The sequence below is a fragment of the Phaethon aethereus genome (genome assembly GCF_964289735.1).
Source record: "Phaethon aethereus genome assembly, chromosome: 1".
Lineage (NCBI taxonomy): Eukaryota > Metazoa > Chordata > Aves > Phaethontiformes > Phaethontidae > Phaethon > Phaethon aethereus.
Window position 1 is genome coordinate 122,345,060 of NC_138575.1, and position 15,568 is coordinate 122,360,627.

Genomic DNA, 15,568 nt, shown 5'->3' on the forward strand with positions numbered 1-15,568 from the left:
AAGGTCGCACCACCCATTGCTCTCAGTGTAGTCTTTGACGGTCCATTGCATCGTTCGAGTTTCCCGCAGGCTGGTGCATGATGGGGGATGTGATATACCCACTCGAGTGAGTAACCAGATGAGTAACAATGAGCAAAGTAGCTTGATGTTAGTGAAGAATTTTGAAATTCTGCAGTATCAGAAACACCAGTGCACTATAGCATGTTGTTTCTAACCACATAATTACTCTTTTACGTAATGATGGCTTCACCCAGCAAAATATCAAGCAATTAATAATGGCTAACAATTTTAATGATTTCGGTGGGTTTGACACAGGTTCGTATAGAGCTAGAATTGTTAAATTTGTTGCTGTATGGGGATTAACAGTTGCAAATGAATTTTCCATTTTCAAATTTCCTTTCTGTATCAGGGAGAGCTGCATAAGCATTGTGCTGCTTCACATGAAGTTGAACTCAACTCCTACAAAGAATATGCTGCCCAGATTCAGCCTGTCAAAAAGCCATCTAATGTATCTCAATGTGGTTGGGAGCCATTTGGTAAGGGTTGTTTTTTGGTTTGGGGTTTTTCTTTCATAATAATGAACTGATATTCATAATTAGATTATTTGCCTCTTGCTATTTCTTCTTCACATGTGGAGGGATTCAGGAGATGTGTGTGTATGGGAGGGGTGCTTTGTTTTCCATGTTCTCATTGATTTTTCCAAAGAAAGTTAAGTTGTGACTTACCTTATGATGTCTTTCCTACTTAAAGTCACTTAAACAACTGTTATTTTACCTGTTACAGCTATGAGGTGGTTTCAGTACATCAGTTTTCAGTCAGAAAACTGAATTTGTCTTTAGAATGTCTACTAAAGAAAGAAAGGGTGAAGAACAAAATAAATCATTACAATTTTCTGCTGGTTTAATTCAAGGTCCAGCAGTGATTTAAATTAAATTACTTGCTGTTTATCTAAACTGGAACTTTTCAGAGTCCTTCTCTGCCAGAAAGAGTATTTTTCTTCCCGTTTTAGTGGAGAAAAATGGGAGACACTATTGCAGAATAGAGTTGACAACTTACTGAATAGCTTATGAACGTGGCCTTTCACTTAAATAGAAAAAATATTTGCCTACTTACAATTAAATTTAATAGGGATTTTGAATCATTCCTTAACACTTTTATCAGTACCAAGAACATCAGTGAAGTACAATAGTCCATTCTGTCAATGTGCCAGTCCAGTCTATCTAGCCATCCATTCTAATTATTCTTTAATTGGCAGTTAAAAAAAAGTCCTGCTCAGTTCAGAGATAATTAAAGAACTGAGCTCTGGGTTTTCTGTGGACAAAATTCTGTGTATTAACTGCCTGCTGCAAGGTAATCAGTCTACTGAAATTTAGTCCCACAGGTTTGCAAATGTATTGGGATGCAGTTAAACTTGGTTGCTGTTTCTTGTCCATGGACCGAGGGGAGGCTGAATTTGCTGGTCTGAAACACGAGTTTCCTTTCTTAATGGAGACTTCTGAGCTCCAGTGTCCTCCTTTTCCCACGAACACACAGGTTATTGCAAAGCTTCCCCTTTGGGATGGCATTCCAGACTCGTTCTGTTTTTCAGGCAACATAGCTGGCAAGCTGGGAGTAGCACTGAAAGAAGGAATGCTTTAATAACTGTGACTTTAAAGTCAATGGGAATTGTGCCTCCTTGCAACTAAACAGACTGTCTGTCTTGGTGTATAAGTGCGGGTCTCTTGAGACTAGATGTGGTGTTTCCATCTGGGTGGAGTCCCTCCTGCTCCCTCCCTCCTGCCTGCAAGTCCCATTGAGTTGTGTTTATGGTCATTTGCTGTACGAAGCGGAACCCTATTTTTCTTTTTTAAACAAGACTTCTATCTCTGCCTTATGGGTACTTGGAAAATGAAATGCAAAAGGCTTTAACCATTTAAAAAATACGTATTAAGCTGATTCCTTAAAAGCCTATATGAAGATGGATTTTTTCTTTTAGCCATTTTGACTGTTAGTACCTCACACATTTGCAACACATCTTTCACTTTTAATAAAGTCCATTAGTTTGGTTTTTCTTTTGTCTAAGGACCTATAAGAAAAGGGCACCTTGTTAATAACTGATGTTTCTTCTCTGTTTTGAAGAGAATGCTGTTTTGAATAAGGTGGAATTAAGAATGGGCCTACCTATGTTTTCCTAGTAGGTTACAGGCAAAAGGATCAATTGTAGAGAGTTTTTTTGTTAAATAAAACATTTTGCAAAATGCATGCCTATTGAAAATTAAATGTCAGTACATGTTCACTAACATTTTTCTTGTAATATGTAAAAATAGTTGGGATGTTATTGGTACATTTAAACTGATAATTTGTTTTGAAAATCGTTCTTAGATAAGAACAACTACAAACAGTTACTGGGAGCACTGGATTACTCCTTTCTGTGTGCATACGCAATTGGAATGTATTTAAGGTAAACCTCACTCTCTGGGAAACCTGCTTTATTGCTTACTGTTAATTTATAAGGCTGTACTGAGATACTGCCCTTTCCTACTGTAAAGTCTCTGGTGAAGAGAGCGAGAACTTGGTTGCTGAGGAAAAATACCCACATCATCCTGACTGCCAGTGATATTATACCTGTTGGTATATAGAAAGCATCTTACCTGCATCTGTCCTGACTGCCTTGTGCAGGAATGCTTTCCAACTTGCAGTCTAGCCTCTCTTCCCTTCATATGGAATATGAAGCAATCAATATATGCTGGAATGTACGTCCTCAAACTTTATCAGTCTCTAGCTTGCACATGTAGACTAAACTGATTGCCCTGGCTTGCTTTATAGTCAAAGGACAGAAGCAGACCCCTGCTAAAAAATAATATCGAACCTGTCTTAAAATGTGCAGAATTAGCTACTGTTTGGAGATGATTCTTTTTATTGACTAAAACCAGAACCTTCATAACTAGAATCTTTAGCAAGGGAGGCAAGTCTCACTTTAGATGGCTGGACACACGTCCCACCTTATGGGTCATTTGGAAAATGTCTCTAAGTAAATGACTTCCAATATGCTCCAGGTGGGTATCTCCCTGAAGGGTGGTTGTGCCGATGTCAGCACTTGGCAATTAGTGAACATGAAATGTTTGTTGTTTTCTCTGTCAAGTGCTAAAAATTGCTCATTTGCTGCTGTGAAGGAAAACAGTAGTTACCATTAAAGTTTCTCCTCAAGCAAAATTAAACAACACAAAATATTCTTTATTTGTGAAGGCTTGGGGTATGATCTCATTTGTAATTACTGCCTTTCTTTTTATTTCCTTCCACATTCCAAGTGGAATAATAGGAGAACGCCTACCTATCCGGTACTATCTGACAGTCGGGATGCTTGCTAGCGGACTCTTCACTGCAATGTTTGGATTGGGTTATTTCTATAATATACATAATCTATGGTTTTACATAATGGCCCAGGTAGGCACAATGTTATTTAGGTACTCTGAGTTTCCATGGTGCTGTTTAGTGTTTTTTTGTGGTTTTTTCAGTTGTGAACAGTGAGTAGTGGTTGGATGGGAGGATGTAAAAGCTGGCATACATTATCATTGATGACAGGCAGAAATGATAGAGTGGATAGCCCCAGGTTTTATTTTTGCAAAATGTTTTTTTAGTAGAAAAAATCTTTGAAAACAAATTAAAGTGTTTCAGTCTGTGTCAAATCAGTGATCAAATCTTTGCAAACTTAAATGTGGGCGAGTTTTACAACAAATGTATTTACTTTTGTCAGTCTGCCAAGACCTGAGTGACGCATCCTGGCTTCCTCTGCAGGAAAATTACATTTATACTGCTAATGATGAAGAGTCTCCCACATTGGTGTGGCTGAGAACAGGCAGCTTCTATAAAAAAATTCATTGTGTGGGATTTTTCAGAGTGCTTGTAGATCTAATCAGGTGTCACAAGAATATTTATCATTGACCTAAAATGGAATTTAGGTCAGGACCAGGATATGGTTAGCACTTCTGAGTCATTTTGGACAGGTCTGCACCTTGCACTGCTGCTTTCTTTGTGTTATTGCAGTAACACTTTCACCGCTGGCAAGTTTGCATGGCATTGTGCAATATGGCATGCAGCAATACTAACGTGGGTACTGCAAGCTTTTATAACCATTTCACCAAGTCATCCATTTAACTGTATCACTGCCCCAGCACTCTTTGCTTATGTGGTTTCCATATATCCTTTAGGGTTAAACTATCTCTACCAATGCTGCACTGTGTGATGTGGTCAGTGAATCCTGTAATACCAAGGGTGGTCTTGCACTGGGTTTTGTTGGGTAGAGTGAGGATGTTTTGTTGCATGTTCAAATGCTCATTGTACATGTGAATTACCATCTTGTGATCCTTGTGTTAATGTGTAATTCTAGATAGGGAGCTTTTTAGGAGTTGAGATAAGTTAGGGTTATGATCTGTGCAACATGGAGGCTGAAATAGTTCTTGCTTCAGCCTGAATATAGTAAGCTAGGTTTCTCCTCTCAGTTTTACTGCTGTCTGTTAAGCATTTTAAAGTTAATGTTCAGTTACCCAGTCTCCCCCAAAATTATCTTTTTTTCCACTTTGATTGCAAACATCCTTTGCCATATGTTCAAACTGAGATAAGTGTTTTGTTGCTGTTTAAGTCTGGGGAATTTGTTTCTCTGTTCAGTTCAGTGCAGTGTGATCTTTGGTAAGCATGTGATTGAATTACAGTCTTTCATGTTCTAAATTACAAAATAATTGGAGAGATGTAGGTAGAGAGAAGAATCTCTGCAAAACATTGTAACTTGTTTATTCTTGGAAAAGAATGCATTCAAAACCGCCCCCCTAAATTTCTAAATTCAAAGCATTTGTGTAGGCTTCCTTTTCCCAATGCAGCACTCGGCAAGAATTGTGTAGGAACCTGACTTAATAGACTATGTTTGTTTATTATTATTTTTATATACTTTCAGATAGCTAATGGGTTGGTGCAAACTACTGGCTGGCCGAGTGTCGTTACATGTATTGGCAACTGGTTTGGAAAAGGAAGGTAAATAATATGTAATCCAAAGCTTTGGAAGTAAAAATCGATACATTCTGCGCTGTAATATTATAGTCAATTTAAATATCTATCTTCTGCTTCAGTGTTTTTGGGGGATGAAACAAGCATTTAGGTAGATCTTTGAAAGAAGTTTCCTTTGTTACGCTGATTAGTTTACATATGGGTTTGAAATAGTCTCTCTCATGTCAAAACTGTGTTCTGTTTAGTCTGAGGTTTAATTTTTCAGATGAAAGATATCAGGATTGAATTAATAATAATTCATGCAAACATTAACAGTCTAAAATAACTTTTAATAAAGGCTGTTGTTATGCCATCTTAACGTGGAACTTCCCATGTTTTCATTTGTATTTCAAAGCAGTTGTCAGGGTGTAACTCTGTAAGTATCTTTTTGTCTAATGTCTTTTTTTCTAACACGCTTACAGAAACTTGAAAACTTAATTAAAAAAAGAAAATACATATGGTAACTGATTTAACCTTTCTTTTTGTCACTTACTTTAAATCATAATTTTTTTTCCTCTTAATCCTGCATAGAGATCACTCATAATGTTTATTTTGTCATACCACACAGGATTTTTTCATAAATTTTGCAAGAACTGCATGCTAAATCCATTGGCTCTGATGATGGTTGATGCATATAGCATACAGTAATGCTACTGTAGTGCCATCCATTGTAGATACATACCACTGAATGAACATTATTTTGAATCGATTCAAGAGAAGGACATATGAAAATTAAGTATATGCTTTCTATATAAAATCATGGGATAGTTAAGATGATACAGGCTGAAACTAGTTTTCCATCGTCCCTGCAGCCTTTTTGGTGAATATTAGAAAATGCAGAGAATGATAACCATCATACAATACTGAACAAAATTGGTGAGTCAGTGCAAAACGCATATGTTTATTCAGATTTTGCTTTGTGCAAAAACAACAGCCGTTACTTTTAGGAGGCCACATAGTGGACTGGTGGATAGGGCTCTGTTTTGAGTATCAGTGGTCTGGTTCTTGTTTTCAATTTTGCTACAAATTTTGTGAAAGATGAGCAGACCTCTTAGATCTTGTCTTCAGCCAAAGGAAAAGATTTGGTTTAGTTCAAATTAGGTTGCTCCAGGTAGACTCCTGCTGTGGGCCAGGCAGTTTTCCCATGACTTACAAGGGAAAAAAACCTGCTAACTGTCAGAACTTAAGCAGGATTTTTGTGGTTTATATTAGCTCAGATGGAGCTATTCTACAGCAGCTCTAATTTGCGATTTCTGGGCAGACAGCGGTTTGATGCGTCTGTTAGCCAAGCTTGCGGAGGTGTTATCTTGTACTAGCGCCTAGCAAGTCCAGAATGTGATCAGAAAATAGTGAATTTGCTCTACCTGTCCTGTACAGATCGTGTTCTTCTACATGATATGTCTAACATATCCTGAAAGCATCAGATTATGAGTCGGGTGTGTTTGCAGGAGGACTTTCATTCCCAGAAGCATCACACTATGCAACACCTGCATGCTTGTCTTTATCAAAGAAACTCTATCCAGAAATATGCAAGCCCTAGTGGTGCCTTCAAATGCCACTAAATGCAGAATGAGTTCTGTCATGCACAGAGAGGTATTTAGAACACTTCTGTTAACGTTTAGGTGTTTTGCAATTGCCAGATGAAAGACTGTAGCATAAAGCAGCAGTCAGTTAAAGAACAATAAGATGCGATTTCGCTAACAGCACAGATGAACCGTCATTTTTGATAGACTTTTCTCAATATAGTAATGCTTATTGTTGGAATAAGAAGAACTTGTTTGTGTTTGCCTTTTTTTTAAATGCAGGAGAGGTTTGATCATGGGAATCTGGAATTCACACACTTCAGTGGGAAATATCTTGGGATCCTTAATTGCTGCGTACTGGGTATCTACATGCTGGGGTCTCTCCTTTGTGATGCCTGGTGTTATCATTGCGGCGATGGGGATTGTTTGTTTCCTGTTTCTTATTGAACGTAAGTGCTTTAATGGTATAGAACCATGGAGGGCTCATTATGAGTGAACACCAGCTGTTTAAGCTAAATGGCCCAGTGCAAAGTATTCCTCAAGCAATACTTAAACAACATCTTCCTAGAATACTAGATGGAGTAGAAACTGTGTATGTCTAAAGAGTTTATATGCTCAAACTCTGGCATACCTGAGAGAGCAACACTTCAGAATTCAGTCCACTGCCCTGTCATTAGTACCCTGTCTTTATAAATTGTTCAAGTGTATCTTAGCAGAATGTCCCACCTGGCTGCAGTGTATATTCTGTGCTACCATTCAACCCATGCTATCCATACTCTGTTCTATGAAATGCAGAAGTCAGCTGATAGAGTGAGTTTTGTCACTTTTTAAATTAGGAATTAAAAAGGAATGCAGCATCTTGTCCCTACGTGGACTCGGAGATATTAGTATGAATGCTTATTTTACTGTAACTGTCCTATCTCAGGAAGTAAAAAGTTCTGCAGTTATAACTAGAATGCTGTAATGAGCTGGACTGCCAGAATAGCACTTAATGGGGTCATAGGATGGGAAGGGTACCATGGAGCACCCTTTTCTTTTTCTCTAAAGCTACAATTGCACATTTCTACCAGAACTACTTCTGTGTTATCTGTACTGTTGGTTTATTGTTGGTAAATTACACTACTGGCAAGTGTTTTAAGAGATAGCTGTTACGCTTTTTTCACTATTAACTATGTGTGGCATTGTATTTCAGATCCTAAAGATATAAGTTGCTCCTGCACACCATCCAATGTAAGTGAATGCTGTTTTCTATTTCGATTTTTGCCTCCTCAAACACTTGTTTATTATGATAGTTCTGGAAATCAGATAATCTGCATGGCCCTTTTGTGCCAGGCTGCTCTAACTGACCCTATACTTGAGGGACTGATGGGTCTTCTGTGCTTCACTGGCAAACCAGTAGCTTACTTTCTATCAAAGCAATGTGAATCAACAGGTGAATGAGTTTTTTTTAACTAAAGTTTTGGAATGGATGATCTTACTACAGTAAACCAAGTAAAAACTGTTCATCTTTTTTTTGAGTTTTCTCACTTTCCTCCAGTCTTCCTGGGCATCTTCAGAGCATTTTGACCTATCTCTTGTTGCCTGCCTTGCTCAGGTGTGACATAATGAGATAGCTGCCAACCATATCCTGTGAAGGGTCTCACTGTTTAAGAGCCCTATATTAGGCATTGCAGAAAGAGCAAACAGCCCTTTTGCTGACATAGCATCAATGAACCATGCATCCGTGGGCTTGGGGATGGAAGGCGGGATGTTCCCTTGGATAGACGGAAGGACAGTAAGAGCACATGGCTAGGGAAAAGAGGAAGCAAGGGATGGATATGAAGTGGAGGTGAAGAGATTGGAGCAAACAGTCAGTCTGTGACAATGAGTTTAGTCATGATGTAATATGGCCTTATTTAACCAAAACTGACATTGATGAAGAGCTGTGCAAAGGAGAGAGAAATAGTCTGTGCTTAGTGGTATGGGTCACATGACAAATCAATGCTTTAGTTTTTGTGGCACCACAGAATAATTTGGGTTGGAAGGGATGGGACCTCTGGACGTTGTAGGGTCCTTCCCTCTACTCATAGTTGGTCTAAATTTGGCATAGTATCACATTACTTAGGGCTTGTCTGTCAAATTTGAAATCCTCAAGGATAGAGATGCTGTTTATATATAGATGGGGGTTTTTTTTCCAAATATCCAGTGAGTTTTTGGAATGCATTGATCACATCTAGGCAGTGGATCTTGCTATTGCATGAAAGCTTCAAGGGCTTAAATTTTGGCAAGGTAGTGAACGTCATTAAGCTGTAAATATCCTATCACACATACAAACTGTGGAACACGTGCTGCCCGCATCACAAAGGAAAATGTGACTCTCTTGACACAAGAGTTTGAAAACCCAGCATCAGAGATTGACCGCTTAAGGCATTGTTGAAGCAGGATTGAAGTGTGTGTGTGCAGTGTGTGTGCGCAAATGTCTAAGCTTTCTTTGGGTTGCTGAACGTTGTGTGTATACTTCCTTGTGCTATTGTGGCAGCAAAACTCATAACTTTTTTAAATTGTTTCTAAAAGGAAAGGTTTTGCTTTAAGTATTAGTATCAGATTTCTCAAACACTCTTTTAAAAGTAGGTTGTAAGTGGTTAAACTCTGGTACCAAGATGTTTGCCCAATGCTTTTGAAACAAAATTTCATAAGACATTTTTTGTACTGAAAATTCAATAATGTAGAAAGCCATGTCAATGGTGAAAGGATGTGCCTTAGAAAGTGTTAGCTACTATGTGAGAAGATGATTCCTTTCTTGCCTCGTGTAGCTGTGACCCAAGAAGAGGGAGGCAATCCAAATAGAACAGGAGAACAATAACAAGCAAGGAAAGGGAAGAAAACAGAGAGCATTAGGAAGACCAGCTGTGTATAACTTCTTGTAACAGAATGTTATTTGTAGCCCAGTTTTGTTTAGGAGTGTGTTCACAGGTTCATCTCTGTTTTGTGTTCCATAAGACTCTGGTGTGTGTCTGTCTCTACTGTAACAAAAACCTAGAGCAGCATATTGCTCCAGGCTCTTTCTCCTTTGACTCCTCGGGACCTGTGGGCAATCAGGACTGCCACTTTTTTGACTAGTTCTTTGGAAGAATAGTAGGGGGAGATTGGCAAAGAACGTCTTAAGGCTTCCCATGCCTGAGGGCGAGTCAGGGTTGTTGGGGAAAGTGTTGGAGGGAAGGTCCCAAGGGAATCCCACATACAGTTTCCAATGCTAGGGAACTATACGTGGAGATTGTCAGCACATGTAGGTCTATGTGAACTACACGTTTTAGTTGCAGGTCTTGCAGGTAGATTGTACAGAGGTGATTGCTGTTTTTTTACCACCCCCCAATACTTTAAGATAGATGGCTTTTTAAATGTTCTCTTCTTGAATAGTTACTGAAGGCAACTTTTCTAATCTGTGTTATCTCTTCCTTACCGGTTAATGTTGGGTTTTTTTCTCCTCCTCCTACTTTTTGAAGTACTTCTGATGAAGCTTCTGAATACAGTTAATGGTCTGTGGAACTCCTATTCTTAGTTTGTTACTGTGAGATAAGGTGTGCTCACAATGCGCTCTGTATTTTTCATTTAATTCTCTTTCATTTCTTAAAGATAACTTATGTCAAGTATGGGAATATTTTAATTGACTGTTAGAGACTCCTAATAGAGGCATTTTTTTTACATAGCTTTTATGTGGTTCAGAAATCCTCCCATGAACATTTCAGCTGCTGTTTATAATACCTAAAGCATAATGTTTACAGAATTTGCTGTTCACCTTTATGGAGGTAAATGTTTGTTACTTGCTTCTAGTTATGCTTTAGAGTAGAAGTGTATTAAAGAGTTCTGCACAGTATGTTGCTCGTACATCTCAAGGAGCTGGTATGGAAAAATTTGACATTCAATATCTACTAGCCATGATATTTTTAACAAAAATTTAGTATTTTAGGAGCTTTTTTCCCCTTCCATTCACCACCCTTTCCCCCAGTCCCAGAAAGTGGCTATCATTTGACCTAATCTCCTATAGGACACCAGCAAGATCACTGCACCAGGTGCAGTCTCATTGTTTAGGGATGCATCTGACCTTCTGTTTCCTTAGAAACCTTGCTCTCCAGAGGAAAAGGCATCACTTCTTCCTTCCCTGTTCCATATATTCACATCTGCAAGTCTTGTAGGAGGTTTAAAAGTGCTTCCCCACCTGCCTTGGACCTTTCTTGGATTAAGATTCGCCATTGTCTTGGGAAACTCTATACCATTTGAATTACTCAAATACCTCTCTTCAGACCTGTGTGGTCTGCAAAGTACAATGGATTCTAAATCTAAATTAGTGAATAGGGCTCACAGCTTCTGTTTGCTGTGGGGAGGATGTTTTTAGAAGTTAAGGAAGTTAATAAGGAAAGAATAGAAGTTCAACAAGATTTCCTACAAATGCAGATGTGGTAATGACAATGCCTGACTCTAAAGAAAACTGATTGATAACTGAAGGAAGGTTCATGTAGTAAAACAGACTGTGTTACTACTGGGCACAAAAAAATTCATCCGTGTTGTATGATGGGTAGAATTTGCTTGCGGTATAAATGATAGCTGTCCTTTTCTGCTCAGTCATTTCAGTGACAACCTGAATAACCTGTGTGCTCTTGCAAATAGTTAGAAATGTTTTTTCTAAGACATTAAAGAAACAAACATACTTGCTTTGCTCATAAGGCTGTAGTGGGTCACTTTGGACAGATGTCTTGATTAGGCGCAGACAGCTTTGCCAGCTGGTGCCAAAAGCTGAACCTCATTGTGGAAGAATGAGGCCAGTTAAATTTAAGCACAACTAAAATAAATGCTCAACATCAGGGAAAGACTTAGGGCAGATTTATGTTAAGATTTATAAATCAGATTCATCTCTGTGTGATATCACTATATTGGATGAATTTGGTCTGCTGTTTATTTGTGGCATGATCGTGAGCCCAGTATTTCTACAGAGTTTGTAGCGGTGAATAGTTTGATTTCACTGAGTTGTCCGAAACCACAGATGGAGAGCCAGGCACAGTTCTTATTCTTTATTCATTGATTTCTTGGGCTGTGTTTTATTTGCTTGTGTTCACCTTGGCTCTGATTTATGAATCTGAAATTCGTTTCAAAACAAATATTTGAATACAATAAAGTACTGTTAAATGCTAGCATGTTAAAAGCTATGACTTTCCAAAAGGCTATACCTATGACAAATGCAAGCGAGAAGTCAGTGTGCTTTTTTAAACATTGGTGCACTTTCATAATGGAAGTTAAAGAATAGATTTAATGTCATTTGTGAAATGTGATGATTTAGTACTGTTTTTATTGCTTCTCATCTTTCCTCCCTGTACCTTTTTTTGCCTTCCCTCCCCCCCCCCCCGCCCCATTGGTAAACATGTTAGTTGCAACATGTTCATACAGACCTGTCTTTATGTTCTAGGAACTTTCTTTAATCTAACTTTGCATTTCCAGGAATTTTAGCTTTCTTGAACTCCTGTGGCAAAGTGCTTGTGCATTTAAAAGATACCAGGCTGCAATTTTTATCTTTGGAAAAGGAGAAAGAAGTCTAAGTATTAAATGTGCAGCCTCTCAGTCTAGTTCTTTTCCCCAGACATATCCTCCTTACCACAGTAAATCTTATTTTTGACAGCCAAATGAAAAAGTCTTTCATTTTTTTGCTGCTGAGCTGCTGAATAAAGATGTAGATGACTTGTCTCTCTAGATAATGGATTTTCTTCCCCACAGATTATTGTAAATAACTTTTTTGACAAGACCCTAATTTTCTGTAAGATAAAATTTAAAATTCTTTTTTATCAGACCCTGAGGGTTTTAGTGTTGTTTGTTTATTTTGCGGAATGCATGCCCAAGACTGCTTGTGCCTTAGCTCTGTATTGAGCAGCAGAAATACTTTATTTTATCCTGAAAAGTTTTTTGCCTTCTTAGAAGGATCTGATTGATGAATGGCAGTTTGTCTAAAGGATAATGCAGTACATATCCTTGTATTTTTGTTGGGGATTCATTTTGAATTAAAATGTTCAGTAAGGATGGGCATTCTTTTTTTTATTTGTGGTGGTGGGTTGGGGGGTTTTATTTGGGACAGGGTTTGGGGTTTTTGTTCTATTTTGTTTTTTTAATGTGGCATCCAGAGTATGATTAGACACTTGAATAAACATCTCACACCTGAGGAATGCACAGTGCCTCTTGTGGTCATAGCAATAGGTTGTCCCTACCTGCCTGCAAACCTACTTTGAAGCTGTATATTTAAATTGGCGGACAAACCTTAATGTCCCTGGCAAATCTTTTTAGACCAAGGATCTATGAATGAATGGAATGATGTTTTCCAATGAATGCAATTTTGGTGTGAACTGATACACTAATGCACTTGTTAATAAATAAGCATAAAAAGCAGGTCCCTCTGGGGCCTGAAATAGCTTGTTGCCTTGATTTCTGTACTGAGCGTGCTGGAGGTGCTTAGACCCTTCATTAACCCTCCTGCCCACAAAAGCACAGTCTGTTTCTGGATTAGAGGAATATAGTGATCATACACTAAAGGGATAAACTTTTTTGTCTTAAAAGGATAGGGAAATGAAGAATCAAAGTTCTCCTGAAACAAATCAACTTCTGTAGTTGCTACTAGGATCATCTGCTTATGAGAAAAAACTAAGTTTGCAATGTCAATGAAAGTTCAGTAGAGGAAAACGCATCCGAAGATGTTAAGAATGGCATGACAATGCTCTGAATTCAGTATGCTGCTTGTGTATAAAAACAGTATGAAGTTAACCTTCAAATAAATTTGTGATTGCACTTTATGTACATTGCCATAGGTCTGCATAAGAACTTTAAAAACACAAAATACACAGTCATTAAAGATGCTTTATTTGGGGTTATGTTTATGTCACAATGCACAAAGTCTTTTGTTGCAGTGAAATTATTAACATTAATGTAGTCCTTTAAAAAACAATCAACAAAAATATGGGGTGGGGTTTTTTTCTTTGTTTGTTTGGTTTTTTCCAGAGTTCTAAAACCTTCCTGAATGGTGCATCTCGATTCAGAGTGCAGATGCCAACCTTAAATGCTAAGGAAACCACCAAACCTCAGGTAAAATATAACGTATTGTTGTACAGAAGACTTCCTAAAGCTCACATGGAATATTTAAAGTAGACTTACGATTGGTCAAGATTGCTCTTCCTTTTATTATGCTGAAATCTACTTCCATCTTCATACACAAATGTAACTTCAGAAGAGGGAACTAAGCATTATCTAACATAAATACTGCAAACCAAGCTGAATAAGGTCTTAGCTTGTGATCTTCATGCAATTCCTGCAAAAGTAATGCACTGCAAAATATTTTAAGGATAGCCCATTTTAAATTTTTTGTCCCCTCCTTGCAGTCTCATTTCTCTCCCTTTTTGATGTAATAGATGTATGTACTTACAAGCTTATACATGGAGACAGGCCGCTCTAAATATGCGCAATTATTCACAGAAATTCTGCTTAAAACTTGTAACTGTAAGTGCTGGTAATTCTCACTGGAAACTGAATTCGGGGTTTTCCATTTGTTGGCAAAAAGACATTTTATCTTGTAATGGACATTAACTGAAAATATCCATTTGAAATTTTGTATTTGTATTCAGTACACTTGGCACATCATATCCTGAGAGGATGACTTTTTTTTTAACTTCTTTCAGACTTTTACAGGAAAATAGAAACTTCCTGTTCTTTTCATCCTTTGCCCACAGAATAATAATCAGCATTCACAGGGTATAATAACCAGCGTTGATGAAAAGGTTTTGAAATTTTTGCTAAGGAAACACTTTACTCATAATTTGATCAGTCCAACTTAAACCCACTCTGGACCAAGGTTACTGGTGTTCGTTTTGAGCTGCCCAAGAACAGTCTCCAACCCAGAAACCATTTGTCAATATTATTTGACAGCCAGCTGGAAAGTAAGGGGAGAAGATGTCAGCAAATTAGTAGACAAAGATTTCGCTTCTAACTCTGCTTGTACCTCTACTGTCAGCCTGGGCAAAGAGCCTGCACAGCACGTGGGCAGGGAAGACGTACCCCCTCTCACACTGACTGGTGCTCCCTTGTGAGCAGGACAGAGACACAACCCGGACAACAAAGCATGAGGGCACTTGCTGGCAATCCTTGTCAATATTCTCCCCCCCTTCCACCCTGCCAGCTGGATTATAGGTCTGTAATATGGAGTCCTAAAAAGGTTTTTGTAAAAAAAAAAAAAAAAAAAAAAAAATTAAAAATCCTTGTTTATTACTGTTTGGGACCACCTGATTTTCTGCCAGTGACTGAAGAGAATCTTTTTCCTGTCAAAGTGGAGTTGAACGTCTTTCCTTTTTACAGTGGCTGTGTTACAGTTACGCTGAGCTGATAATCGCAGTCGACTTTTGTGCCTGTACAAACAACAGCTGTTTTGCATTTATGAGCTGGTCTCCTCCAAGCATACTGGAATGGCAGCTTTTTACTGATTTTTTTCATTGACCACTTCAATTACTGTAAAAAGAAAGCAAATATTCAGGATATGCAGTGATTGAAAGCAGAATGTGGTTTTGGCTGCGTGACCTGAATGCATCTGTGTTGATGACTGCTTATGTCAGGTTGCCCTCTTAAAAATTACACAGAATTGAGGGATAATGAATCCTTCCCCACAGATCAAGAGTGGGGGAGTGTGCACACAAGTGCCACGTGCCTAATCACACTCTGTGACAAGCTGGCAAGTCTGAACAATGTTATCTCTGTCAAGCACAAACTGCTGTTTTTATTTATCATTTAACTACGTGCAGCATAAAAATCTGGTATTGTCGATAAAAGTTTCCAGCATGAGTTCCTAAATAAGTTATTTGGACTTTGGTCACTTCCGCTTCAATATTTAACCCACTCTTCTTAAACAGGCTTAGAGCTGTCTGAGAAATGAGCAGCATTACCTCAGGCAATCCTGGTTAAGTTTGCTGTGCAAGTTGTGCAAGAGATACTCACATAAGACACTATCTAGAAGTGTCTGCCATTGAATCCAG

At 38.3% G+C, this 15,568-nt stretch overlaps 1 protein-coding gene across 1 annotated transcript in view; it reads left to right on the forward strand.

The window, feature by feature from the left end:
- Window positions 1–15,568, forward strand: part of SLC37A1 (solute carrier family 37 member 1) — a gene marked incomplete at its 5' end in the record, with an annotated part of 34,190 nt that overhangs the window by 3,388 nt on the left and 15,234 nt on the right. Inside the window, 8 exons of the mRNA XM_082014508.1 lie at window positions 410–536; window positions 2,362–2,440; window positions 3,288–3,423; window positions 4,928–5,004; window positions 6,822–6,988; window positions 7,732–7,769; window positions 11,479–11,517; window positions 13,551–13,634. Of these exons, the coding sequence (XP_081870634.1) occupies window positions 410–536; window positions 2,362–2,440; window positions 3,288–3,423; window positions 4,928–5,004; window positions 6,822–6,988; window positions 7,732–7,769; window positions 11,479–11,517; window positions 13,551–13,634 (747 nt within the window). The remainder of the gene's footprint in view (window positions 1–409; window positions 537–2,361; window positions 2,441–3,287; window positions 3,424–4,927; window positions 5,005–6,821; window positions 6,989–7,731; window positions 7,770–11,478; window positions 11,518–13,550; window positions 13,635–15,568) is intronic.